The sequence below is a fragment of the Labrus bergylta genome, chromosome 4 (genome assembly GCF_963930695.1).
Source record: "Labrus bergylta chromosome 4, fLabBer1.1, whole genome shotgun sequence".
In the NCBI taxonomy this organism is placed as follows: domain Eukaryota; kingdom Metazoa; phylum Chordata; class Actinopteri; order Labriformes; family Labridae; genus Labrus; species Labrus bergylta.
The window spans coordinates 16,146,312-16,174,227 of record NC_089198.1 but is presented as its reverse complement, the minus strand read 5'-3'; the positions used below and the strand labels follow the sequence as shown (position 1 = coordinate 16,174,227).

General features: G+C 39.3%; 2 protein-coding genes across 2 annotated transcripts; both read right to left on the bottom strand.

Moving 5' to 3' along the window:
• Positions 1 to 1,114: 1,114 nt before the first annotated feature.
• Positions 1,115 to 12,366, bottom strand: LOC109997309 (phosphoglucomutase-1-like). The gene is made up of 11 exons (XM_020651738.3): positions 11,991 to 12,366; positions 9,423 to 9,585; positions 9,012 to 9,158; positions 8,629 to 8,754; positions 7,198 to 7,388; positions 6,881 to 7,035; positions 6,623 to 6,738; positions 3,667 to 3,802; positions 2,656 to 2,839; positions 2,412 to 2,540; positions 1,115 to 1,393 (listed from the first exon to the last, which is right to left on the bottom strand). Exons 1-11 carry the CDS (start codon positions 12,246 to 12,248, stop codon positions 1,304 to 1,306), a joined length of 1,695 nt encoding a protein of 564 aa, XP_020507394.2. The 5' UTR covers positions 12,249 to 12,366; the 3' UTR covers positions 1,115 to 1,303.
• A 3,226-nt stretch (positions 12,367 to 15,592) lies between these two features.
• Positions 15,593 to 23,025, bottom strand: LOC109997704 (angiopoietin-related protein 3). The gene is made up of 7 exons (XM_020652283.3): positions 22,433 to 23,025; positions 21,182 to 21,292; positions 20,161 to 20,281; positions 19,759 to 19,872; positions 19,198 to 19,293; positions 17,938 to 18,210; positions 15,593 to 16,414 (listed from the first exon to the last, which is right to left on the bottom strand). Exons 1-7 carry the CDS (start codon positions 22,937 to 22,939, stop codon positions 16,206 to 16,208), a joined length of 1,431 nt encoding a protein of 476 aa, XP_020507939.1. The 5' UTR covers positions 22,940 to 23,025; the 3' UTR covers positions 15,593 to 16,205.
• Between the last annotated feature and the right edge of the window lie 4,891 nt (positions 23,026 to 27,916).

The window sequence follows — 27,916 nt, the reverse complement described above, 5'->3', positions numbered from 1 at the left end:
TGCTTCATGTATGTGGCCACTTTTCCCTTTTTTTGAAAAGTCAAATTGCAGAGCCTAGTAGCAGTAAAAAGAGCTCTGATGATAAACTAAACTCGTTGGGTCTCTCTCTTGTTGGGCTTCAGGTTCAGTTGTATATGAAGATGAAACCATCAGAAAGGCACAGTACTTCAAAGGGCATGAGTGATCACAGCGCTGGACCAGATGCAGGCCCTCGGATGCTGCGGCTGTCTGGATGGAAATAATCAAACCACCGGAGCTGGAAAAAAATCCCTTTTTGAAATTGTTGCTAGATAATGCCTTGACTGTATCCTGCAGTAAAGACCAGTTATAAGTAAAATCTAACACGAGTTAAAGGGTTATTTTGTTAATCCGTACTAAAAAATGTTGCACTACTCACCACTGCACAACTGTCTTTTTTAGCCTTGTATATATTAGTTTCTGATTATTATTATGTTTACATTAAATTTTATATTTTTTGTACATTGAGGGCACAGGTCACCAAATTCAAATTCCTTGTGTGTGTAAGCATACAAGGCCAATAAAGCTGACTCTGATTCCGAAGTTTCTGATATTATTTTATTGCTTCTAATATTGAAAGATGTTGGTGTCTACTCTTGATTGAGCCTGATCCTGAAGCCCCAACACTGAAGTGAACTTTCAGGTAGTCATTTGCTGATGAGTATTAATGTCCCTTAATGAGCCAGTGCCTCTGAGCCAAAGAACAATTTGTGGCTTCATGCAGGCAGGAAACACCCATTTCCTTTCTTTGAAAATCGCACTGGTTGCACCAGAACATGTAATTCTAGTATTTTTCTTTTCTTTTGTCTTTCAACAGGTCTTAAGTACAGCTTTCTCAAAAACCACAAAGCTTACTTCCTGAGTTTCACAGCTACATTATGTAAAACAATGTGAAGAAATAACAGTGAGATAAAATGTCTTAAGGGAAATGACAACACCGTTTCAGATCAACAGGCTGTGTTTGATAGGGCGACACTATGTCATGACTAGTTTTTTTTATTCATTTCTACAGAAGACTGAAAATGTAGAGATACATTAACATTATCTGGAAGAGTATTCTGTTTGCTGCTCTTAAAAAACACACACCACAAATGAACCAAAAGTAAAAAGCAGTTTAATGTTATACAGAGGGATCACTGAATATAGTTAAGCCTTAAATGCAACATGGTGCATGTTTTCCAGCTAAACACGGAATTTAAGCTCCTTTTTCACCAAAAAAGACTAATCTGAAAATACAAACAAAAAGGGCATTACATAAGCAAAAACAAGTAACAACAGGGAGGAATCATGTGATGACTGACGGCCCGCTGCGACCTGTCCTGTGATGGAGCTGTGAAATCTTCAGAGCGATGGTCGCCAGTGGTGCCAGCATCACCTGGCCACAACAAAGAGGACACGGTAAAGACTCAAGCACCTGGCTACCATATGCCACTGATTCATACCCTCATGAATATTTTAGTATAACTGCCATTGTTTTGAGATATTTACTTCCAGAATCTTTTAATCACCATAAATGGCATAAATGTTTATGAACGATTAATTAAGTGTTATTTTAAAATCATTAGAGCCTGATATGTCAGGTTTTTGTCTTACCTGTTTCCCACATCCAGATTATCAACAACTCATATGAGGAGAAATATAAAAACTTCTTTCAGTTTTAGATTTATTTTGGGGCTTTATTGCAGAGACAGAACAGTGGATAGAGTTAGAAATCAGGGAGAGAAAGAGTGGGGAATGACATGCGGGAAAGGAGCCACAAGTCATACAGCTACAGTATGACTAACCCTAACCCTAGTACATAGGGCGTGCACACTAGACACTTGGCTAACGGCACCCCATCTTTCATTTTTGAAAGTATTGAAACGTTTGTGGAGTCTAACTTTTTCAAATTTGTTCTGATATATCCAGATCACATATAAACTATTTCATTGATTGAAGATATGAAGCTTTGAGAACTTATTTCTGAGTTCTTACAGTGTTCAAATATTAGAAATAAGGAGAGCCATGTCAGTATAAGACGTTGTCTTTCACAAGTGTACAACTGATTTAAGCTGAAAACGTCCAATCAAGGAGGACCACTATTATTAAAAGCATCAGATTGAACTTTTATCACAGTTCAGATATGATCCTACCTGACAGTCTGAAACAAGGTTTAATCAAATCAACAGGAAATATATTTTTAAGGCTCCCTACAATACTCTCAATAAAGCTAAAGTAGTTGTGAATTTTCCTTTTTTCTTGAGGTAATAATGTTACTGTTATCATGAGAAGAAAAGCTATGCTATTATCTTGTGGTGTTGAGATCAGAGCTTTACAAAAGTAAATGCAATCACAGTTCTAAATTCTGTAACACTAAAAACGAGTCCTGAGATGTTCAGAATGTGATAGTTTACCTGTGTCTCTTCAAAGATGTGCTCCTTCTCATAGCTGTCTATGTAGACTCTAACCGTCGCCCCTTCACTCCCCGTCCCGCTGAGTCTGTAGATGATCCGAGAGCCATCAGAGAATATTATCCGCAGACCCTGCAGAGGAAGAAAGCCCAGAACAGAACATGTAAACCAGTACCTCCAGTGCTAAAGGGGTCCACATACCTGACCACTGGATACATGAATATGGCTCAGTGTTTGTGACATGTACCTGGTTCCTGGTGATGGTGCTGTCCACAGGATCTGTGTACTCGAAGTTGTCTGCTTTCTCCACCTGGTAGATTTTGTCTTCCACAGCAAATCTTTGCCGTGCAAAGGATTTATCTGCGATCAAAATCTCCAAATCCTCCATCATCTCACAGGCTGCGTCTATATCTACATTTTCATAGTCGTATCTAGACGAAAACAATATCAATTTACTGTCACAATAAGAGCTTTATTGTTGTAGCTAAGTTTGTTGGTATTTCATTTGATGAAGAGATTGAAAACAGTTCCAAAATGGACAGTCAGTAAATTTACAGGAGCTTTTCCATTAAGCAGCTGCAACACCCACCAGATGTGCAGTTCTTTGCATATCTTCTGTTTGATGATTTTTGTAAATTCTGTCATCCAGCACAGAATTATATGTGTACATTGTCTTAAAATTACAGGTTTTCCATTTTGTTATAATTATTTGAATGGACAGACAATATAATCTTTGTGGTAATGACAAACCTAGACAGATGAACAATTTAGTAAATCTTCAGAAGAGCTCTGGATGATCATATCACTGACATCATCATTTTGGGTCTTTATATTCTGCACAGTGCAAAGAATATGTAATGTTACTCAATTTCCACTAGATGTCAGCCATGTTCTACAGCTCCTTAAAACATCACTGTGTCTCCTGAATATAAGTTCCATTTATATCAACTAACCAAAGTAAGCTTTTTGTGCACCAAATGTATGCAGAAATATGTGTATGAAATTAATAACCAAAACAGGACAAAAAAAAACAGTTTGAAAGGGTTGCATGATGTCCAGTCTAGTGGACACGTGTGTGTTGTTTTAAAAAAAAAAAAATTGTGTCACTTTTTATGTTCTCACATGTAAAAAATGAACTTGTAAAAAAAAAAAAAAATGTTGCTAGGTTCTGAAATAATTCATTCATTCAGAGTTAATTACTACAGGAGAATAACTATAGAAAAAACAAACCAACAATACATGTATGTTCTTATCACACCTAGTAAAGTAGTTTCTTCCATATTTCATCCAGTGGTCCTTAAGAATATCCTCCACACCCTGCCTTCTGTAGGCCAGGATGGACAGCCATGCCAGCACGGCCCAAAGCCCATCCTTCTCCCGGATGTGATCTCCACCTGAGAGTAAAGGTAAAAGACAGACCTCAGAAGAACATCACAATCAAATTACAGGGTCACGTGATGATTGCTGACTAGAAGAGCTGTTTTCACAGAGATCACGAAAAGCAAAGTGCCCCTTTGAAGAACAATGTATGTTGAAACCATAGACTGTAAGGTGGAAGCAGTCAGAAAGATTCAGCCCCAGAGTACCACAACTGTTACAACTGCTAGCCAAACAAGCTCTGTATATATACGAAGGTGATGAAACTCTGTCAACGAGCTCTAATTTGTGAAGTGACTCAACACTTAAACAACATAATCAAAGGGAAGCTCTCTAAGATCTCTGAGACTTTGGCAATAATTTCCAAAATGTGTCAAAGTTGGTCATTACCAGTGTTTGGCAAGCTACTTATAAAAATGTAGCAAGCTAAGCTAATAGTTGCTTCACTTAAACTACCCACTTTGACCTGTTTATTATGTTATTGTCATTTTATTAGCTGTTGCTATCTGTAGGTTTGCATTTTCAAAAATCTTTTATTGTGACATCTGCTCTTGAAATGTGCTGTAAAGATAAACTTTGCGTATATATTTACTTAGGCTACTTGGCCAACGACTGAAAATCAACCTTGACCCCTTGACAGAGGTCATGGAAAAAAAGTTTTAATTGAACAAAAAATACATTTGGTTTAAAATACACTTCACCTTTTTTTTCATACACTTACTTGTGTCTCTAGTCTGTCTACAAACCTCCCTAATTATGAGAAAAGTTCATCCTTTCCGGCATTTACCTGCTCCACTTTTCAGATAATGTGTGTTTAAACATGCTGTTTGGAGAGTTCCCCTTTGTGACATCACAAAGGGCAGTAACCCCTCCCCAAGGTGGGTGACACTCCCACAGCTAGGTGTTTGTTCTGCCCTGTGGTTCTGTCTCTTACTGTAAAAAATTGGGCAAGGAGTGAGAAAGCCCAAGCCACCCTTGCCCTTGTCTGTAGCTGGTGTTTGCAGACTAACCTAATGATGGTTGACTGGATAGGGCTTGGTTATGTTAGCTTGTTTCGGAAATCATCATTCAGAGGCAGATATGTCAGCCACAAGTATACGTCCGGCGTCTTCTACTCATCCTCAACAGTTTGATTTTGGATTGTGAAAGAGCGCTCCGTTGAGCTTCCACTTTGTTGTAGGGAGAACGTTTTGACGCTACTGCACTACTTGTTCAATAAAACAGCCTAGCTATTGTTAAGCTTCAAGCTGATTCAGGAAACAACAAAGCTACTGGGAAAATACAGTTAAACTTCTAATATTGCTTTTTTTTTTAGCAATGGATACTGTATAATTTCCTATAGAGCTGCAAAGAGGAAAAATACATTAGCAAACCAATTAGAGCCTTCGCAGCAAATTATAAACTTGGATATAGATTTTAAAGCCTCTCCTTTAACATCTGTGAAATTGAAGAAATAAGCAGCGGCTCAATCATCCATGAATCAGCTTTTTGCCGAAAAAGCAGAATCTGCAGTATTTTTTGCCGAGCATAGACTATTTGAACTAGAGACTCCTTGCCAATCTAGCCAGGGGGGCAGGGTAAGACTTTTACTAGGAACTTTACTCTTTGAGTGTCAACACACTACGCTGCTGAGCGAAATGCTTTAGTGATGGGATGAGCTGCTTGCAGATGCCATTAGGACCCCCCATGGTCTGTCTGGTGTCACGTTGGGAGACACTGAATACAGATATCTCGCTCTGTACTGATGATTATATACCGTAATCCAGAGTTCCATAACTTCCCATGTTCTCTCAACATCAACACAATTAACAGTGTGTCATTTATGCTGCATAACATTTAATTTATATATATATATATTTTTTTATGTCTGCTGATCTCTTAAGTTAAGCCTTAAATTGACCACCTGAACAGAAAATTGACACGAGCATCACCGTCCCCAAAATTAATCAAAGGCAGGGCGTCTGGCTTGTCATGATTAATTTTGTAGCCTGAAGTCTGGCTGAACTGACTGATAATTGATACTGGGAAAGTAAGGGAAAGGGACTTTGAGGGTTGAACTAAATGCTGAGGCTTGTCCAGATACTTTAGTTTCAGCTAGAAAAATATTTACATGTAGACTCAAGAAGAGCCAATAAAGGATATTACATAGACTGCAGTAAACAGTCAAATTCTAAACCAAATGAATCCCCAGATCCCTCACTTTGTGTGAAGTGTACAAAATAATTAGGAACTTACTATCACTGTATAAGGCAATGTTCGTTAATATCCATATTAATATTTTATTTTTCTCCCAAAACAGTAAAACTAGATCGAGCTTTCTTTATCAACAGGACAGCTTGTTTTAACGAGTAAACGTCTGCTCCTATAGCCAGGTGATGTATTCTGCTCCTGTAGCTTCAGGAGACGCCTCCCTCAGTCAAACCTTGGTACTGAGAAACATTTAAGGTGCTTCCTGTGGAGCACCTCAGGGCTCTATTGAAGTGTATCTGCAACTTCTTTTATATTAAATTATATTATGGCAACCCTCTTAGATTATCTACCCAGTGATCTTGTTGGCTTATTGCAGACGGAGTGCCCACACTTTGTCTTCACATCTTAACATTTGAAAATATAATGAATGTAAATAAGATTGTATGTGATATGATCCATATTTAGGTACACTCTTCTGTTTTGTCCCTTTGTAATTTGGCATTTGTATCTTGAGTGTGCTGTCTTGTTCTGTTTGCTTTATGTAAAACTAATAAAATATGTATTTTTGAATATTAACTGCAGACTTCTTTTACATCCACACCTTTTCAAATTAAATGAAGTATTGAGTTGCTGAGGAGATTCTGTACCTGTACCAAAGCTTTCCTCTCCACACAGAGACAGTCTGCCTGCATCCATCAGGTTCCCAAAGAACTTCCACCCAGTGGGAGTTTCATATAACTCTATTTTTGTTGCTTTTGCTACTCTGCAGGAAATAAAAGGAAAGAGTGTTCCAAGAAAGCATGGTGAACTTCTTTAGAAACAGTAAACTGAAACTTGTAAAATTGCTGGCTCATTGTTCTGTAAGTGATTATAAAAGCCAGGCTGTGCATTCTTTTTTTTTTTACCTGTCTAAGGCTGCACTTGTGGGCATGCTGCGGGCGAAGCCTCTCACCCCTGTGTGCTGGAAGTACGGGATGCAGAAGATGTTGTCAGCAATCACAGCCACAGAGTCAGGTGGGGTGACAAAGAAGCCGTGCTTACCCAGGATCATGTTACGGTCCTAGAGAGCAGACAGACAGAGGTAAGGCCTTCGGGTCTGTCACCCCTTATCCTTCAAAGTGTGAAATGTTTGTCAAGTAGGGATGACTAAGAAAACTATTTTATCTGATTTCTTTGTAGAAAAGCTAAAATAAATTTAAAAAAGAGAGACAATCATACACACCCCATCACCATCAAACGCTGCCCCAAAGTCATACTGCCCGTCCCTCATGCTGTCCATTAGTTCTGCGGCATAGGTGAGGTTAGGGTCTGGGTATTGACCCCCAAAGTCCTCCAATGGGACACAGTTTATTGCAGAGTTAGCAGGACAGCCAAGCTCCTCACATATTATTCTCCTCACATATAGTCCCATCACTGTGGAGCAAACAGAAGAGACAGAGAAAATATTACTTTCAAGACAACGATGAGCGGCTCATCTCAAACAGGGAGTATCACAATGTAACACTGCTGACCCTCTATGACGCTTATCGTTTAATATCTCTTCAGTTGCACAACATGAACTAATTAAACCAACATGGCCCTCAACTTGGTACATTTAACCCAAAGGGGAATGTAAAAGTATCACAGGAAGTCTCTCCGTTTTGAAAGGATTTTATTTATTGTTGCCCTCTTCTTAAAATTTTAAAAAGTCTCAGCCTTTTTCCCCAATGTTTATGTAATTAAAACTTAACTGTAAGTCCAGTGATGTACAACTGTATAGCCGTGCCAGGACCTTTATAAAGTTCTGATGGACCTGATGTCAGGATGCATGAAAAAAAGGAGGCTAATTTGACCCCGAGAATAACTTGTTCAGTTTCAAAAGCTGATCGGAACCAGGCTGAGAAGACAATTGTTTTCCAGGAGGCTAGTGCTAACATTACCGATCCAGCATGCATGTTTTGATATTATTAAATGACATCTGCAGAGGGTCCATTCCAGACATTTCTGTGTGGCAGGCCTGGATGCAGGAACACCTACTGTATGGTTACTTGGGTTCAGGCAAACACCAATTTTGTATATTTTTTTGTGAGTAGACCTTTAACAGTCTTTAACAGTTTTCTGACAAATGTCGACTCCATACAAAATGATCTCTTAATTTGGCAAACACCGCTTGTGTCAATTGTGGTTTAGTTCAAACAGGATCAAAACATCATTCATCACCTGCTAGATGATTTCTCTGAGGTCCCACGGCGGTCAACCAGAAGACTTCACCTTTCTTTTTTATTCATATAGTTGGTGGGCTTAGCATGCAGATGGCACACATAGAAACTAAGCTAATAAAGCTTTGAATGAAGGTTACCAAATTCATTACCAGACCAAACACTTGGCGCAATTTTTTTTGGGACATTTTCACATTTCCAGGCACCTGAGCGTTCATTAGTATTCTGAATGTAATGCAACCTTAACCTTTTACTTAACTGAAGCACATGTCAGAGGGCAATATTGTGCTCTTGATGCTGCTACCTTTATATGTCACTAAACATGTAATATCTGTTATAAAGACCTAACCTTAGTTATAATTAGCTACAACATTAGCATTGATCTTACACACATAAAATCAGTAATGAATGTAGTTTAATAGTGTAATGTAGATTATTGGTTAATATTCTCTCACCTCCATGCATGGCATCCAGTCTTATCTTGATGTGGTTTTGACCAGACAGAAGCTCCTTCAGAGCAGAAAAGTCAAATATGTTCCTCAACAAGTTGGCGTACGATTCCACCGAGTCCACAATTTCAACTGGACAGAACAACAAATGACACCAACAATATAGTATTACCAGTCATTGAACACACATAATGAAAATGAAGTATACAGCTAAGCTGGCTGAACATTTAATAATTGAAGAATGTCAAAGATATGTCATATTTTTCATTTTGCAAAGTAAGTCTGATTTTAAAGTATTATAATAACTTCCACAGAGACTGTTTAAAAGGCTATTGCATCCCTCCATATTTCATTTCAGTAATGGTTTACAGGCTAATGCAGGATTTCACCTGTGAAGGGTTTGAACTTGTTCTCAAGATCAAACATCTGTTTGCCCAGCGTTGTCAGATCCACTTTCAGTCCAGAGCAAATCGCAAACTCCTCAATCGTCCTGCTGATCTGAAAGATCTTGTTTGTGACTCCATCATTAGCAGGGCCTGCATGCAGAAGACAATCACATACATGCACATTTAGTAAGGCGATAATTATCAGGAATGTTTGGGACATTTATATGCGGAAAAAAAGCAGATTTCTTATATGTACTTGAACTTTGATCCAGATCGTCTGCTTGCACAAAGTTCTGTTTTTGTGCCACGTATCTGAATGACGCCTGCACACTTGTTAAATGTCTTTTGGTCTTATCTCGTAACACTATTTCTCACTTGTCTTCTGCCCCTGCATGCTTCCTCCTCTCCAGTTACCTCCATTTGCTGTATTAAACTTGATGCCAAAGTCTCCATCAGGTCCTCCTGGGTTGTGGCTGGCAGTGAGGACGATGCCTCCGATGGCTTTGTATTTCCTGATCACACAGGAGATGGCAGGTGTGGACATTATCCCATGGTGTCCAATGATGAGACGACCAACCTGAGGGAATGTCAAACAGGTGTGTGTGAGTTGGCTGGCACAATTCTGTGTCAAAATGTATCTTAGTTGGGAGGAGAGGAAAGTTAATATCATGTTTGCTGGGTCATGCTGATTCCTACAAAGTCCAGGGACTACGTGTTTGGGGCGGCAGTAGCTCAGTCTGTAGGGACTTAGGTTGGAAATCAGAGGGTCGCTGGTTCAAGTCCCAGCACGGACCAAGTCCAGTAATTGGTCTGGTAGCTGGAGAGTTGCCAGTCCACTTCCTGAGCACTGCCAAGGTGCCCTTGAGCAAGGCACAGAACCCCAAAACTGCCTTGGAGCACTCACTGTGGGCAGCCTGTCACTCTGACATCTCTCCATTAATGCATGTCCATAGGATCCTGTGTGTGTATTTATGCCTATGTTTGTGTAGCATGTTCATTAAACAGAGTGTAAAACTGAATTTCCCTTTGCGGGATTGATAAAGGATAAATTATTCTTAATTATTGTTCAACGAGTGAATGACAGAAATAATACATCAACAGCAGGTTTTTTTAAAGTCAGTGTATTTTAAACGTTTCTACGTTTACACGCCATCCAGAAAAACATCATAGATTTCAAGCTTGTGTAATTTAACCCAACGAACACAGACAGCTCATTAAATGTGCTGGCAAATGGATGGAAAGCCAAACAGGTTGAATTTATTTAAAGACAGCAGAGTATCAAGTAGCTGCATTGGCCTGCTGTTTTTATAGCAGAATTTCTTCTCCAATTTCCTAATGTAACATTGTTCTGGTATTGTATTACATTAATCTGTCGCCTCTGACTGTTTGCATCCCTTATACCATATTTCAGCTTTATTTCCCGTTCTGGGTCGTGGGGGGGCTGGAGCAGGTCCCAGCTGTCATTGGGAAAGAGGCAGGGTACACCCTGGAGTGTTCACCTGTCAATCACAGGGCTGATGTATAGAGACAGACAACCAGCCACACTCACATTCACACCTATGAGCAAAGTCACCAATTAACCTAACAAGCATGTCTTTGGACTGTGGGAGGAAACTGGAGTACCTGGAGGAAACCCATGCATGCACAAGGAAAGCATGCACACTCCACACAGAAAGGCTACTGTCCAACAGGGATTTGAACCAGAAACCTTCTTGTTCGTGCTAACCACTGTCTAGCCCAATTTAAACATATTATTCAAGTTCGTCACAGAATCGACAAACTGTTGTCAATTGCTAATTGCAATTGCAACTGAAAATATTAAGGGGAGACAAGAGAGTTTTGAATAGTTATTAACTGCAATTTTTAAAATGTTTATTTTTCAGTCAAGATTTATACACTTTTAAAGTAGGGTTTAGTGTTTTTTTTTTTATTGATCAAAATCTTAAGTTGATTAAAAAATGTCTTTTAACATTATGCAACATTTGCATGATTATTAGAAGCAGTGGTTTTGCTGGTGTTACAAGGTTGTGTCTTAGCATGCTAAATGTGTTCATAAACTAAAAGGAAATCTGAAGTTTACAGAAATGTAATGGTACTCTTTTTTTTAGTTGTAATAAAACTGTCCTTGTTGATGTTGAAAGTGACTTTTAAGAATTCACCTTGAGGGGAACATCAGTGTTGCAAGGTAGACAATTGTTGCAATGCATCAAATAGTTGTTAAGAGATTTACTTCAAAACAATAAAAGCTAACTTGTGACAGTCAAGGCAAAGTGAATGGATCTTTAGGACTCAACCTCAGGTAACCATGATTGACGAAACAAATGTCATAATCCATTAACTAGTTGCTGAGTATTTCAGTTTGGAGGGATGAAGGGATGGACCAAGAGATTTATTCAAATTCCCATCTCCATACTGTAGCTAGTGAGGCTAGAATACAAACAAACACATGTTGATATTAACTAAACCTTAAAAAAGGTACCCCAAGGTAGAAATCATTGTCATAAGTATGAAAGTGTGTTTGTTTGGAATTACATTTGTGGTGAAACACAACAACCAGGCCTTCAACTGTTCCACAAGGTCTTCATCTGCAAATAAAGTTTGCTTAGTTTTCTCAGTTATTCAGATGTGAAAACACGCTGCCATATTCATGATGTTATCACAGTCTTGGATTTAACAGATATACAGGATGATGAAGTTTTCTGCTTTCCCCAAAAGTATCTGAAGTATGATACATTTTCCAAATAAAAATATTTTGGATTATAGTTTTAGTTCAATGTGTCCAGACATATGTAACTCACACATGAAGTAATGTTGTATAAACCCTCTTTATACAAACAAATGATGATGCTGCACCATAATGTGATTATAACAGGAGGTGGCAGCTTGTGACCCTAACATACACACCCACCCTCGAACACAAACACACACTTACCAGCATGTGCCCACAAACAAACAAACGCACACTCATGGTGACACACTTACCCCATTGGCAGCTGCCATCTGCCCGATGACTTCAATAGCTGTTTGGTTGAAGAAGCGTCCATCACCCCCCACCACCACAGTTGACCCCTGGCGGTCTCGCAGGTCGATGGAGGAGAAGATACTCTGGATGAAGTTGTGCAAGTAGTTCCTCCTGGACTGGAAGACGAACACCTTCTTCCTTAGACCATTGGTGCCAGGTCTCTGGTCTGGGTAGGGGGCTGTAGGGATGGTCAGGACCTGCAGGGGACTGTTGTCCATTGTTTCAAAATAAGAATCCAAACTAAACTACTACTACTAAGGTAGTCAGGGAAGGAGTTTTGTTTGGAGGGAAATCCCCCGTCAGTTGACATGGGGAAGGGTGTACAGGGGAATTATGGGAAGGCAAAATCTTGACTCCGCCTATTATTTCACTGGAAGCACAGGGTTACAGGGGTACTTATGAGGCCCAAAATAACCTTTCAAACTCATGTGTGCAGAGACAGGGTTGGGAGGGGGGTAACTGAAGACAGCCCTTCACACATGTGCAGAGAGATCACTGTCAAGGCTGCAGGCCCAGTCACAAAGCATGTGTTGTGATCTGTCCAGGGGTGTTGTGATCTGTCCAGGGGTGTCACAATGAGTTCCGGGCCCATATAAGGATATCACTGTGGGCCCCACAGCCAAATCCGAAGCATTAAGAAATGTGTTGACTAGTGACACGACTCAAATTTTGAGTAAAAAAGTGTTGTACCGAGACATGACTTTGTCAAAAGTTGTTGAACTGCGCATTGACTCAAATTTTGATGACAGACGAACAGCGAATCACAATGTGCTACATCATCAAACAAACGTAAAGCCAGTTATATTGTGTAATGTCACTGGCAGACGCTGGACCCCTTGCTGATCTGACCACCCGAGCACATCCGGTACCTACCCTGGGAACATGCTTCATATTTTTTCTGAAAAAGTGTTGACTTGCAGCCTGCTTACTTTTTTTTTTTTTAGCATTTTTTTTAGCAAATGTCAGAGATGTTATGCCAGACAGAAGATTAAACCTACACAGGGACAGGCCCTGCCAAGATTAAAAACTCTGAACCAGCTTGCTGTGAAGCTAAAGTGCTAACCACCAGACTAATGTGCAACCTTGAAGCATTCTTCTGATTAAGTGTATTTTCCATTGCCTCCAAGTTACAAAATACCCAAAGAATGTGGAGAAAAGAAAACTGTATTGAAATTTAAATTAAATAATAAAGAGGGGGGCCAGTTGCGGTCCATCTGTAAAGAGCCGCAGCAGTGAATATAGACGGATGACATCTCTCATCGCAGACACACAAATTTTTGAGGCGATCTTATTTACCCTTTTCCTAAAGAGGATTTTGTGAGAGGAACAATTTGAGACTCAGAAGTAGCAAATTCCAAATGCAGATGTGGTTTTAAGGAAGTGTTTGTTTACATACAGAAGATACTTTGTTGAATCTAATATACATGGAGCACATTGTCTACCTGTCAAGGTAGACAGAACAACACTGACCTCTAGAGTTAATTTAGTAAGTAAGAGGTTTAATAAAAGTAGATACTAAAAAAGCTTACATTTGTTTATTCTGGTGGGGTTTTTTTAGGGAGAGAGAGTGAGGGAGAGTGTGTGCGTGCATGTGTGTGTGTGTGTCTGTTTTCAAGTTGTGTTCTGTGACAGAGGTAATGACATTTTCTGCATCTGACAGATGGTTATTTCTCTTGGTTACTTTTGAATTTTTTGTCTTTGTGCAAATGTCATTTAGATAATCACTGAAAGCATTAAGAGAGGGAAATATCTGATATTTTGTATCTTCATTTACTGCTGCTTCTCTTCTGTCAGTCATTCCCCTTTGTTCAGTCTGGACATCTTGTTTGATCTCGATGTCTGTGAAGACATGAACTCTTCAACCATATAGCACATGATATATATAATATATGCAATAGCAGGACAAGCACTGCTCTCTGTCACAAAGTGACAGTGTCATAATGATTTGACCAATAAAGTAACAAGTGCAAAAAGAAAGGGGGAAGGGCCCAATCGCGAGTGGGTGTGTGCTCGAGCAGCTGCATCATGCTGGCATAGATCAGTATCTCTGGACCTGATATTTTCAATTAACCAAATATATCTGTTCATCGGGCCAGTCTGTGCACAAACAGGAAATTACTTTCTCTATAGAGGACAGAAATGCAGATGCTATACCCATGTTTTTGTCCATGTGTGCACATTTCTATTTATAAGTAAATGTTTAGATAGGTGGTTGCATGATATTTATTGCAATATACCCCCATCTGGTCTGAAGGAAAGTGTGGGGCGGTTGTGGCTCTGTAGTAGATTTGGTCATTTCATAACCGGGAGGTAGATCCCCAGCTCCTGCGGTCACATGTAGAAGTTTACTTGGCAAGACACTGAACCCCAGATTGCTGCTGCACCTGCTGCATGTGAAGATAGACACTTTACATAGCAGCCTCTGTCATCAGTGTGTGAATGTGGGATGTGAATGGGTGACTGTGACATGCAGTGTTAAGTGCTTTGAGTAGCAGCGAGACTAGAGAAATGCTTTAAGCTCAGTTCCTCAGACCATGTACCAGTTAGATAATGAACTTTGTAGACAAAACAGAAAACTATTTGGGCACTTGACAAAATAAAAAAACACATTTGATTTGTCATAGTTTTTTTGATGATCAGTAAAATATGATCATTTTCTTACAAAGTAATTTGAACTACTTTTTATGGAGCCTTTGGTTTACCAAACTAAATCTCTCCGTCGGGTGCTGTAGGTGAATTCTTGCAGTTTGAAGAAGTTGGTAACTTGCAAAGTTAATCTTTCAAAGAATCTTTCACAACATACAATTAGTGTTAGTAAGTTATTAACATCTTCAAAAGAAAGTCAATGTTTGAAGTTCAAAGCTGACAGGGCTCCAGAATAAATCTCTGTTGATATAATAGGATCATTCAGCGCTTGACCAAAGGTCAATGGTGCAAACAATCTACAGCCAATAGTTAAAAACAGGACTTGAGAGAAACTACTCCAAGATATAATTGAAAGGTTTTTATAACCCAAATGGTAGGACATAAAACGTTTTTCATGGCTCTATATTTTATTTATTTTCCATTTTAGGTTTTTTGTTGTTGTTGCTTTTCATGCCCCTATTTAGAGATAAGACGAGGGCCGAGCCAGAAATCAGAGAGAGAGAGAGACAGAGAAAGAGAGAGAGAGAGAGAGAGGGAGAGAGAGAGAGAGAGAGAGAGAGAGAGAGACAGAGAGAGAGAGAGAGAGAGAGAGAGAGAGAGAGAGAGACAGACTTGGACCCGGGACCACAGCCTCTGCACATGGGGTGCACGTACCAACCACCAGGCCACTGGCGCCCCTATGGATCTATAGTTCAATGTAAGACATCAATCAAATTTGATTTGAAAAAAAATAATCCCGTAACTTCACGAAATCTGACTTTTATTGTTAACCATGTGTGCCAGGGGAAAAGGGTGTTCCACAGAGCAACATATATATATATTTATTTTAGTCAGTTTTGGTTGTATTAGAAATAAATAAAAGGTGTTTGTTGTATTCCTGTTACAAACATAAAAACAAATGATCAAATACTGTCAGTTGATGGTAATACTTTTATTTGTTTAAATTGATAAAACAAATTATTTGTATCAAAAATAAATTATGTAAAGTGAAGATAACTGTCATACATAGTAGTGGTCCCAAATATTTTTGCCACCTGACCCCTCCAAAAGAAGTCACTGCAACTCATGAGGCCACTTCCTGTTACAGATGTTAATGACAGACCCTTTAAATTGATCTCATGACCTCTTGAATAGGCCCCGTCCCCTACGTTAGCAACCACTGCTTTATACCCAGAGTCAATATGACCCAAATTGTTGACTGCTCCTACTTATCTGTGAGTTTAAATCCTTTCCTTCTTAGATACAGTAAGTGAAGTTACCAATATATTATATGAAGTTTTCTTTAACATTAGAGGCTGTTCTGGGATCGCTAGAAATGGATTATTAATCTTAATCTGCTTCACACAACAGCGCTAATGTACATCTTAATTCATTGTCGTCTGTGGATGGAATTTGCCCTCAGAGAAAACATTTTTATTTTCTTCTCTTCCTGAGCCGTCTTAACTGTGGCTGTTTCCAGCATGCATTACACAGGCTGTCCTGCAGAGGGCACTGTTTGTTTTTGTAATTTAGGGAGTTATACCTCAGGGTCACTGAAAGATGCCTGTTTCAAGGGAGGAAGAGGAAATGGATGAGGCGCCAGAGTGGACAGATATCTGGGTGAACTTTAGTGAGGAAGAATATTTTTGGCCAGGCCTCCATTGGATCCCTCTCCTCCGCTCTGATCGTCCCCGAGGTCTCATGTGGAAATATCTTCCATTGAGGTTGGCTTCTCCACAGGCGTTAAGCCACCATCCACCTGGAAAAGACAGGAAATACTTGTTGAGCAGCCAACAGTAGCAGGATGGGGGTGCAAGCAGGCTCTTATTCCCTCTCCCCACTAAAGGCTGATACCCCCCTATACCATTAATTTTGTGATGACATTGTTTATGGAATAAAACCTGTGATCTGTGCCAGAGATAGATTGCTTTTAAGTACACATTCGTTTGAGCACGATTGCTGCCAATTTTTTTTACATTTGTTTGTAGTATCCGCTGTGCATGTACTTTAACAGTAACACCACATTGTCACAACATGCAGTATGCACATAAACACTAGGGGCAGTGTAGAGGTACAGAAGGGATGTGAGAGGATCAACACGGCATCAGGAAGAGGATTGCTAGACCAAGTTCACAGTTTTCCACAGTTGTACGATGTTTCATTGCCACTGCACAGAGACAAACATACCTGTCCATGAAGCCATTCACAGATACGTTTCTTATAACAAGGCTACGTGGAAGTCTGCAAAACTGAATGTAAACAAGCCCTTTATGGCCGTGCACATAGGAAAGGTGTTCGAGGAATGGAAAGAGGACACTGCTGATGGTGTGTTCCGTCCACCTTACATACCAACTACAACTGAGGCAATGTCACTTTTTTCTGCTCTGATGTCTTCTCTGTATCGCATTCTGTAATAGTATCCTCCTTGAGTATTGCCATGTCTGTTGTTCACTTCCCATGCATCCTTTATTTGCATACAGCCTGAGCTCTCTGGGGTGCCCTCTAGAGGCATAATAGTGCAGAGTCCATAGCAAGCAGGCGGGTGCATAGTGCATAGCAAAATATGGGATCAATTACATTGCCAATTGTGTGAGCAATACAAGGTCTAAAAGCAACAACATGCACATATGGAGACATCAATCATTTTCATTTTTTTTAAGTAAACATAATCATATTTTTCGTTCACGTGTTGTTCCAGTGACAAAATTGATGATGGCCATTTACCTTTGTGGCGTGTTTGTGTGATTTGATTGGTTAGTCTATGTGATCTTATTGAATGTTTTGGTTACTTTTAATAGTCTCTAGTCTTTGAATACCTTTTCATACCAAGTTTCGAATCAATTCAGTGAAGTAAATTAATTTGCTGATCTGCTGACAATGGACAGAGCAATTTGTGTTGATGTTTAGAATCACAGAGCTGGATTGTAGGTGGTGAAGATCACAGACTGCTAATACCAGCGTTGAGAAAGCTAACTGCTAACGCAAAGGAGAAATTGTGTGGCTTTATATTTTGAGCAATTATGATGGTGATGATGGTGGTGATGGTGGTGATGGTGGTGATGATGATGATGATGATGATGGTGAAGAAGAAGAGGAGAGTCTGAATGAGCTGCATTGATACTGTAAGGTCGCCTACTTGTGTCATACACTTCATGCCTATAGGGCTGTTTTTATTTTATCTCTATGTTCCAGCATACAGAACTATTGTGGCTGTGTCAAAATCATAAGCACCTGCTTCAAACAATCTAGCCCACTCAGTAACAGTGACAGTATTTGAGTTACCTGAGTGGTTTAGGGCACAGTTGGACTCCTGCAGTCTGTCATTGTCTCTGTCCTTGGTTGAGAACATCATGCCGCTGTGGTTGCTCATGCAGTCGGGCAGATCTCCAGACAGATTTGTGAGGAGAATGGTGTAGTTGCTCCCTGGCCCATCAAGGTGAAATCTGTATTCCATGACGCGCCTGTCCTGTTTCCAGTCCTCCAGCTGGATGTGAAGGACTGAGTTTCCCCGTGAGGCCAGAGAGTAGAGCTTTCTCAGGCCGAGCCAGAACTCGCCTGAAGAGGGAGACAACATTTAGATAACATTAAGAGGTCAAATCCCGCGGGGAAAGCACGTCTGAGTGTGTTGTACTTAAACCTACATGCAAATGCATATAAACTAATACAGATGATAATACATTTCGAATGGAAATTTCAAAATAAAAGACCCACCAAAAAAAGTAATTCAAAGCTGAAAATGATTATGGTTTTCATAAAAACTAAGCTTTTTAAATCAGGTCAATGGCTGATATGTTTCTTCAAATCAAACTAAAATGATTAATTTAGCATTTTGTTTGATTTTAGCACAACTTATTCAATGACTCACTTTTAATAGCTTTTTAAAAGATGTATATATAAACGTTTTATGCATGTATTTGATAGGACAGTGGATAGAGAAAGTGGAGAATAGAACAGGTAAGGAGCCAGAGGTCGGATTTGGACCTTGATGACTTCAAACATGGGGCGCAATCTGACCACTAGGCCATCGCGGCCCCTTTATAACTCTATTGAATAGATGTTAAATAGAACAAATAACAAATGTGTGACAGGAAAACCCTAAGCAAAACTGTTTTTGTCACGTGGGCCAGACTTTCAACCAGAAGCATAAAGTATTACTAAAAACAATTCACAGGAAAATAAACTATATTTATTTTTTCCAACACGTTATATATACATAATGTTTTATTATTTTTTTAAAATTTTATTTCAACCTTTATTTTAGCAGGTATTAAACCCATTTAGAATAAGATCTCTTTCACAAAGCTGACATTGCCAAGAGGGAAGCAGCACACGTCGTAAATAATATTACATGATTATTGAACAACTGCTATTAGAGATAAATGAACTAATAAAACATATTTAAATGCAGTTTATATTTCTCTATCTAAGATGAAGACAGAGTGTTAGAGTTAGTTATTCACGATTGATCTTTTGAGATTGAATTTTCCATCATCATTGATTTAATTTTGCTTAATGTCTCAAGGAGAGAGTAGTGGCTCTTACTCTGAAAATCTCCAAACCCATCTTCATATCTCTCCCAGACTTGATCAAAATTCACAGAACCGTCCTTCCGTCTCTGGATGACTGTTGCTCCAAAGCCTGAATGGAAAAATGAAAGAATGAGGTATGAGTGACTAAATCGTAATTTTTAAGATTTTGAAATATTTGTGTTGTGCTGTATATTGATGACATATCGACTGTACAGTATGTGTTATTCATTCACAGTCTGTCTTTGTTACTGATCTATTTATTGATTGGCCAAGTCTGCCATTCTAACCATCGATTCAAATTTCCTTTATATGTTGAGGGATTAACAGGAAAATGATTAATGCTTGTAACCCAGCGTCACTGTCTGTAACTTCACGTCAGCCTCACTGTTTGTTGTACTAATTGACCACAAATGCAAACAGTGACTACTGCTGCGGCTTACTCAACGGATTACAATGTTTTTTAAAAGAAAGAAAGACAGTACACCTGCTGATTCAACAATACAAAAATGTTCCTAACTATTCTGAATCAATTCTTGTCCTGTGTTGTAGTAAAGTGACATAAAGGTGACAGTACCTCTGCTCATGTCACAGAAGACCATGAAGGGCTCTGATCCTTTGGGCTTGATGGCGTAAACTCCACTGACCTGCTCCCCTCTGTCGAACAGGTCACTGCAGTCTAATGGCAGATCTGTTAAAAAAAAAAAAAAAAAAAACAGGTTATAACAGCAGCACTAGCATGTAAAGTACTGTATAGGTAATATCATTGATTGTACAGTGCTGAAACTTTAAGTATAGCAGGCTGTATGAAGCAGTGTGAAAGTGAGGCAGAAAATTACTGCAAATTCTCTGCACACATTCTGAAACAACGAGCATTAAATCAGTAAGATTGAATTGTTAGCCTTTGTGCTTGTTGCACATATTAAAATACACAGAATCATGATATCACTCTCGACAGGTCTTCTTGTTTTCATTTTACCCTTATTGTCAGTGTTGCTGGTGGAGCCAGAGGTCAGAAAAGGTGTCAGTGTTTGTGCTTCGCTGTAGAACATTTCAGACGTCCTCTCAATGGTCTCTTGAGCCACAGTGTTGGCTGTAAGCTGGGGAAAATAAAACAGGAAACCCTTGAGTAGGCAGGCATAATCCTCACACTGACTCAGCAGAAATACTCTGGAATGAAATATACTTCTTCAGAAAAACAACCTGAGGTTTATAACGTGTTGCAGCGCTAAGAATAATCATTTTGTGCTGCCAAAACCAAGGAAATGCAAAGGTAACGTATCACTGAGGAAGGCATAATAATAGTATAGAAATAATATAGACATTTATTTCATTAAGTCAGCCCTGTCTAAACATATACAGTCTATTTTATACAATGTAAAAACTTGGCTTCATTACATTGACATTTCTAGCAGCACTTTGCTGACAGATAAAAACTCAAAGAGCAGCCGAAGTAAATCAGAAAACTCTGCAAACTTTGCTCAGCATCAAAGTCAAACTGAATGATGAAGGGACTGGGTGAAAATAATCGGGGTGATGCAGGGGGCAGGAAGTACAAGACCCTTCTGAGCATAACTTATATCTGGATTGTCTTCTTGACTGATAACAAAAACAATATCTCTGTTCATGAACATGCTCATCCCATCGAGCTTGTCTAGCTTGTCAAATAGCTAGAATATTCCAAACAATGAAAACAACAGGACAGTTTAATGACAGAAGTGAAGCCTAGCCTCCCGACAAATAGCTACATTACAGGCAGCAGATCTGTGGCTGCTGATGGACATGAGCACAGCATGAACATTGGTGATACAGATGTTTCTTCTACAATCTTCCTTTGAAACAGAACAACATTACATTTTGACTGTGTGATAAAGATAAAAAAAAAAGAGGTCAACTGTTATCCCAAAATAATTAGGCTGAGCATATTTTTCAGCAAGCGAAACCACATCACACCTCCTTGCATCCCCTCTGATAAGACACCAACAGTCCCAAACATTCACCTTCTCCTCCAGGATCTTGATCTTTGACCTCTGGTGGTTCAGCTGGTCACTCTGCTCCCTCACAGCCTCCAACAGCTTTGTGATGCTTTGCTCCTGGCTCATGATCACCTCCTGATGGGAGAAAATAATAGAATCACTTGAAGAGGAAGAAAAAGCATTATTTGATTAGAGTATCATACACTGATTCCAAACAGCATCAAAAGTTGTTCAAAATGCAAATCCAGGGACTTTATTAAAATCTAAAACGAGAAAGTGTGATTCTTGTTTGCCTCCAAACTTGCTTTACTTCTGTTCTGATCTCTATCTGTTTACAAAAAGTGGGTTTTGGTCATGGGATATATGTTAATCAGCTGATGTTTGGATTTATACATGTGCTTCCTTTAGAATGTGATCATTAAAGTTATTCTTTTCTTGTTGTTTTGATTTCTAATCATTGATGTCTCTGAGGTCATTGTTTCCTGAGGTGGATGAGGTGCTCTCACTTAATGCCTCCTACAAAACCAAGTGTTGGCAATCTGGACTGTACAATATATATATATATATATATATATATATTTTTTTTTTTAAATCAGCCATTTAATAGCTCAAATAGTTTGTGCAACATTATCCACAAGTTGAACCATGTTGTATTTAAAGCTTTTGTTTAATCTAGTAATGGGCAGACTCAGACAACACAGTGACATCTGGTGGCATGTAAATCTTATAACAGACCTCTTAATGATGGTCTGAAGGCTCCTACATTTTGATGGTATTGATAATGATATAGAAGATTATGTTGATGTAGATTACAATACTCTCAAGAAGATGTCTATCTTGTTGTTAATGATGATGCCAATGTAAACTACTTCTAAATTATTTAAACAATTGTTAACATTGATATTTATGTGAAAGCTTAGAGTTGCTGTTTTTGTTGAAGACTAACTTTTTTCCCAATTAGCTGTTAACGTTTGGTACAATATAACTTCTATCTGGAGGAGATGGTCACGCTTGAAACCTCACACATCCCCAGCTATGAGACATTATATCTTTGATACAAGCTCTGACACATTGTATTGAAACAGTCTGGCTCAATCAAGTTCAAAAAAAAGTTGGGAGCTTCAGTGTATTCTGCATGGCTGGGAGTGAGTTGTGTTTTGTACTGAACTTCGATGAATGTTGATGCTGAGAAAAAGAGCTCTGAGATAACTAACTTTTGTTTTCTGTTATTCTCTCATTCTCCAAGCACTGCTGGTCAATAACCAGGTGACTCACCCTGAGGCTGTTGATCTCTGCCACCTGCTCGTTTGTCTTCAGGCCAGTTGTCAGACTGCTCAGCTTATCCTCCAGACCCTCCACCTTACTCTGTAGACTGCTCTTCTCCCGCAGGATGTTGTCCACTTTGGTATTGATATCTACAGACAGACCCTTGATCTCCTCATTGTTGGCCATTAACACCACAGTGGTCTTCTTCAGCTCCTCTTCCTCCTCTTTGATTTCACTAGCGAGCACCGACAGCTGGTAGAAGGAGCCGTCGAAGATGTGGAGCTTCTGGATGATGTCGTTGATCTGCCCCTTTGTCTTTTGCACAAACTCCCGCATACTCTGACCCAGCTGCAAGAGACCGTTGGCGAGGAGACGCACATCATCTAGTGGGGCAAAACGGGACCGGGTTTCAGCTGGGGCTCGGGGAAGAGGGTCAGGCTGCTGGGTGGTTCCACAGAGGGAAGGGACACATGTAGCAGCTAGGACTAACAGTACGGTAATGACTGTTATTTTCATGATGGTGTGGTGCTGCTTCTCCTGCTTGGTGTTGGTGATGTCAGGGAAGACGCCTCGCTCCTCTGTGACAGGACGCAGAGGTGCTCAGTGAGTATCCTGAGCTTTATAGACTGTCTGCTGTCAGGTCAATGATTAACATCGCTGCATGGATAAGGTGACCATACGTCCCAATTTGACCGGGACCGCCCTATTTTCAAGCTCCCTGTCCTGAGTCCCTACAAATATCCATAAAACACTTATTTGTCCCAATAAGTCATCCCAAAACAATATACCATGCTTGTCTTACTGAAAAAGGAAGTCAGCGTTTTCCAAAGAGCTCCAGGAGAGTTACAACTTCCTTCAAAAAATGAATATGCTGCGTCCAGCACACATGGAAAGTGTCCATTTTGAGTCGCCCACGGTGGAAATGTTGGCATACAAAGCCATACTAAAACGGCCAGAGACAGAAAGGAAGTACAACTGTTGAGATCTACTTAAAATTAAACAGGCTGCTCAGGAGGAAACCTTTGACTACCACCTACCTATTAGTGCATCGATCTGTGGTTTGATACATGTGAGCTTGCAGTAAAATTAACGTTTCCCGAATTGGAGGTTTGAAAATATGGTCACCCTATGCATGGTGGATGTGGTTTCAGCCTCCTGAATGGACTTTTGAAGGTTGATAAACTTTTAGATTATACTACAATTACTCTAACCCCTACTAAAATAATATATTTTTACCAATTCTGCACATAAAAATCTGTATGCATTAAACTAATGTTTCAGTGTTGGAGGTGTTCTGGTTTCCATTTTATAATCCCAGAAGTATCGTCCTCTAGCATTTTAGCAGGCATTGGGCTGTTTGCAGGAAAACTCTCCATGTGGAGAGCAAAATAAACAGAACTGTAATAAAATCCTGGAAACCACCGACAGTCAAGTGACCATTCAGCTTAAGTTTATATATTTATCAATCCCATGCAGATGTCAACTCCAACTCCATATCACCTCTCAACTTTCTAGTTGGATTTCAAACAACGGTACTCACAAGAAAGTAAATATTAGGTCTCCTGGCTACCCCAGAAGCCCCAAAATATCAGTCAACACTCCCTGAGGCTGTATCATCATCAGATGATAACAAATGGGTTCCAAGATTGAAAAACATGATCAATAAAACAGACAACAAGAAGTTCCTCTAGCAGGTCTTTACACAACTGTGGAGCCCAAACAGCAAACACTTGGTCCTCTTTCGCTTGAGAAAATGTTCAATAATCAAACTAACAGGAAAAGGAACCAGAATGATTTGACAGAATTTTGTGGAGTGTGTCTGACTGTAATTTTGTTAAAGTCATCTTTGAATTAGTCTGAAATGGGGGACAGAGAGAGTGGAGAAAAGGAGCAACATGTCGGATTTGAGACTGGGCCGCCCGCTTGGAGGAGCATAGCCTGCTGAGAGTACATAGCCTACACATTAACATGATTCAATCTTGAAACTTGTTTCTTTTTGTCATTGTGACTCTGTGTCAACTGTGCTGAGGCCGACGAAACTCTCTGTTATTGTAGCGAAGATTGATGGTCATGACTTGGTTTCGCAACATTTGTTGACATTTTTTTCAATTAATTCAATAAGGTTAATATTTTTGTGTCATGTTATGTCCCTTTCTGCAAGTCAAACATGGTTGTTCAACATGAGTCAGGTTCTGCTTAAGGTTTCTGCCTGTTAAAATAGGTTTTTTTTATTGCTGCTGTTACTTGGTTTAATGTAAAAAATGGTGTATCATGGACTGTTTTTCACGGAAAATGCAAAACTAAAACAGAAGTACTTCTTATTCAAAATGCTGCCTCTAAATGATAAATAATGAACACTTTCAATCTCTGTAGTGGAACCTTTTCATAAATAGCTTTCAAACCAGTCTTTATGTATTGTTCAACACACCTCTTACGCACGGTGGTTTGGTAAAGGAAACATACCCTTCACCACTTATTAATCTGTTTCCTCTCCAGGAAAAAAAAAGTAAAAAAAAAAAAAAAAAAAATTGTTTGTGTTTTTTTCTTCTTTTTTTAAATCTTCAAACTGGGAGACAACCCTAATACTCCCTCCTGTACTTCTGATCATTATAAGCTTTAATTAGAAAGCACTATTCGAAATCCGATCTCCAAAGACAAAAATTATAACAAACAAGTCAAAAAGCAAAAAGACAGTAGAATGGCAGAAATGAGGATAGAGCTACAAAATAATATAAAGACATTATACAAAGAAATATTCAGCTAAAATTGAATACATGAAAATTCAATGTATGAAGAGACTTCTAAAATATCTTCTATATTCCTAAAGTCTCATGGTTGACAGGTCTAGTGCACTATCCAGTACAATCCACTATGAAGTGGGAGTATTAGTTTAGTATTAACTCCTGGCCTCATCTGTTAAATGTTAACTACACATATGAAAGCAGGTTAGCATGAACACATCAAAGACTGTCCACAGTTCTGACTTCAGCGGGCGAAGTCAGAACGTTCAATGTAAGAAGAATCTGTAGGTGCACATCAGGTTAACCTGTGACAGAACAGCAGCGGCCTGAGTTCAAAGAGTTAAAACATACAGTGAAGGGGCCCTGAGGAGTTCAGGGGGCATGTGTGGTAAACAAAGGGAGGAGAGTTAGTGAGCCAGTGACCATTGAGCATTCTGCGTATGTCAGAAAAAGGCAGAACATCGTTTGTTTACTAGATCATTTAATATTGGACATTTTGCTTCTTTAGTACATGTGACTGCTTTATTTTTATGATACCATTAGACGGTGAAGGCTGGTGGAATATCTCACCGATGGACCGGGATGTTGATGATAATAGTTTCTTAGAATCTCTACAGTCTGTAACACAGGAGTGTCGTTGGTTGCTCAGTTGAGTAAAGGTCAGGAGTGATAGTTGCGAGTCTGTGGTTATTATTAATGGCATTGTGTTAATAAAGTTTGTTCGAAAAATATGTGAAAAACATGACAGACTAAGTCAACTGTCCAATCAGAGTAGAGGACATAACGTTAGAACAACACCAATTTGATGCCAAAGAAAGTGGGGTGCAGCTTCGAGACACACCAATAAAAAAGAGGCCTCAGGTCACCTGACTGGCAAAAGGTTTCAGGAATCTTTTATTTGGCCTGCCCCCCTCAACCAGGAAGTATTGACACAGGAATTATCTACTACAATTTGGAACCCCTGTTTGAAATGTATGCTGACAGGAGCTGACAAACAACCAAATGCATTGTACATTATTTTAGCATTAAGAAAGCTATTCCACTATGCTTCTCATCTGAAGTTAAAATTTGCTTTTGTTGCTTTTGTTTTGTCCTCTTTGGACCCCAATGCCCTATATACTGGTACTTCAATAGTTTCCTTTTGCAGACAGCAAAACAGTCCTCAAATATACCTTAGAGTAAGTTGTCTAACTGCACAGTGATTTTTAGTTATGGAAATACATTTTCAGGAGAACTGAAGAAGCTCTGAGTGATTTGTTCAAAAAAGAAATTGTGTAAGTGATTCCACCTAAAGTCCAAACCTAATGGTTTTAAACCCTCTTGTGGTGATGTAATGCAGTCATCTTTTCAGACCTCAGCAGCTGCTTCGAGCTCGAGGGCAACATAAATGCACCTGAGGGCTTATTTTCTCAGCTACATTGCTCATTCTCAATGTTGTTAGAGATGGAAAATATTTTCAAAATCTTTTGGTTGCTTTGTGCTATTTACTTTGGAGTGATTTGGTTTTTCAAATAGAGACATTTCCCTGTGCAGTCTACCATTATAAGCAGATAATGACAGTGACATTTAAAACAGACGATAATCAAACTTATTAAGATTTAGTTTCGTTACATTACCTTTGGGATTTTTTAAAGTCTTGGCCAAAAGAACAAGCTGTTATAGTAACTGTAATACTAAATGCTTTCTCTGTTATGTCTTTAGCTGCTGCCAAAAATGAACGTACATTTTTTATTGACTATTTGTATACAGTATTTGTAGTTCCTTAGTTTTAAGGTATATAGGTTATATTTAATTGCCTCTGTCTTTCTTTCTTCACTTTTGTTTTTACTGTAGTTTCTTTTCAATTTGTGAACTACTTTGTGACCTTAACTACTTACATATGAACTAATAGAAACTTCAGCTTCGTTGTAAACTTGGACAGTATGGACTCCAGCTGTCTTTCTTTGGACTTAAACATCTGTAATTCTAAATAATCCCAGGTTGTCAAGGGTCTGTGGCCTTCTGGTCAAAGGGATGGGCTTGATCCATAGGTCACAGTTACATGATTTCACTGTTTCTGTTGGCCAATGCCGCAGTAGCCCAACCTGTAACTCCCCTGACCACAAGCCAGTTATATAACAGCGCAGAGTGAGGGGAGATGAGGCCTGTGAGGGACCTTTAGGTGGACTGAACAGCGACTGAACTTTTCTTTCTGTTTTGCGTCAGCACAGTTGTCCAGATAGAGAAACAGCATATGTAAAATACTCTGATTATTTCAACAACAGAAACTACAGTGAAATCCATGCAGCTTCTCAAAAACTCAAGTGATTTTTGCTACAACAGAATCCTTCCTCTTGGCATATTTAACTTGCCTCCAGCTATACTTTCCAGCAGGAGGCATCTTGCACTAGTAATAACGCTTTCACTTAAGAAAAACGCCTTGTGCCTCATTCATTCGACGCTGTGGGCCCAAAACATGTTTTTTGAGAGTTCATAGTTAACAACTCATTTCTCAAGTAATATTTTAAGCATGTACAAAGTACATTTATAACCCTCTTTTCTCTTCAAATGTAATGCAGCTCTAAATCTTTCTGTGAAACTAGCCTTGGAGAACATTTTTGCCTTTCAGCCAAGTGTTCTGCAGTATGTGGTCAGTCCGTAAGCAGTCATTGGTCCAATAAAGACTGTTTTTCTCTCTCTGTAGCTTGAGTCAAACCACAATCCCTTTCGGAGTCAGTTGTCTGCTCGGGTAATGGAAAAGGAGTACTTCTTG

Coding starts and splice junctions, on each gene's coding strand:
- LOC109997309 (XM_020651738.3), bottom strand. CDS start 12,248: ATGGACAACAGTCCCCTGCAGGTCCTGACCATCCCTACAGCCCCCTAC. Junction 9,159..9,422: donor GTTTAATACAGCAAATGGAG/GTAACTGGAGAG, acceptor TTCTGCATGCAG/GCCCTGCTAATGATGGAGTC. Junction 2,541..2,655: donor GCACCATCACCAGGAACCAG/GTACATGTCACA, acceptor CTTCCTCTGCAG/GGTCTGCGGATAATATTCTC.
- LOC109997704 (XM_020652283.3), bottom strand. CDS start 22,939: ATGAAAATAACAGTCATTACCGTACTGTTAGTCCTAGCTGCTACATGT. Junction 20,282..21,181: donor TCAAGATCCTGGAGGAGAAG/GTGAATGTTTGG, acceptor TATTTTCCCCAG/CTTACAGCCAACACTGTGGC. Junction 16,415..17,937: donor CTGTGCCCTAAACCACTCAG/GTAACTCAAATA, acceptor TGTCTTTTCCAG/GTGGATGGTGGCTTAACGCC.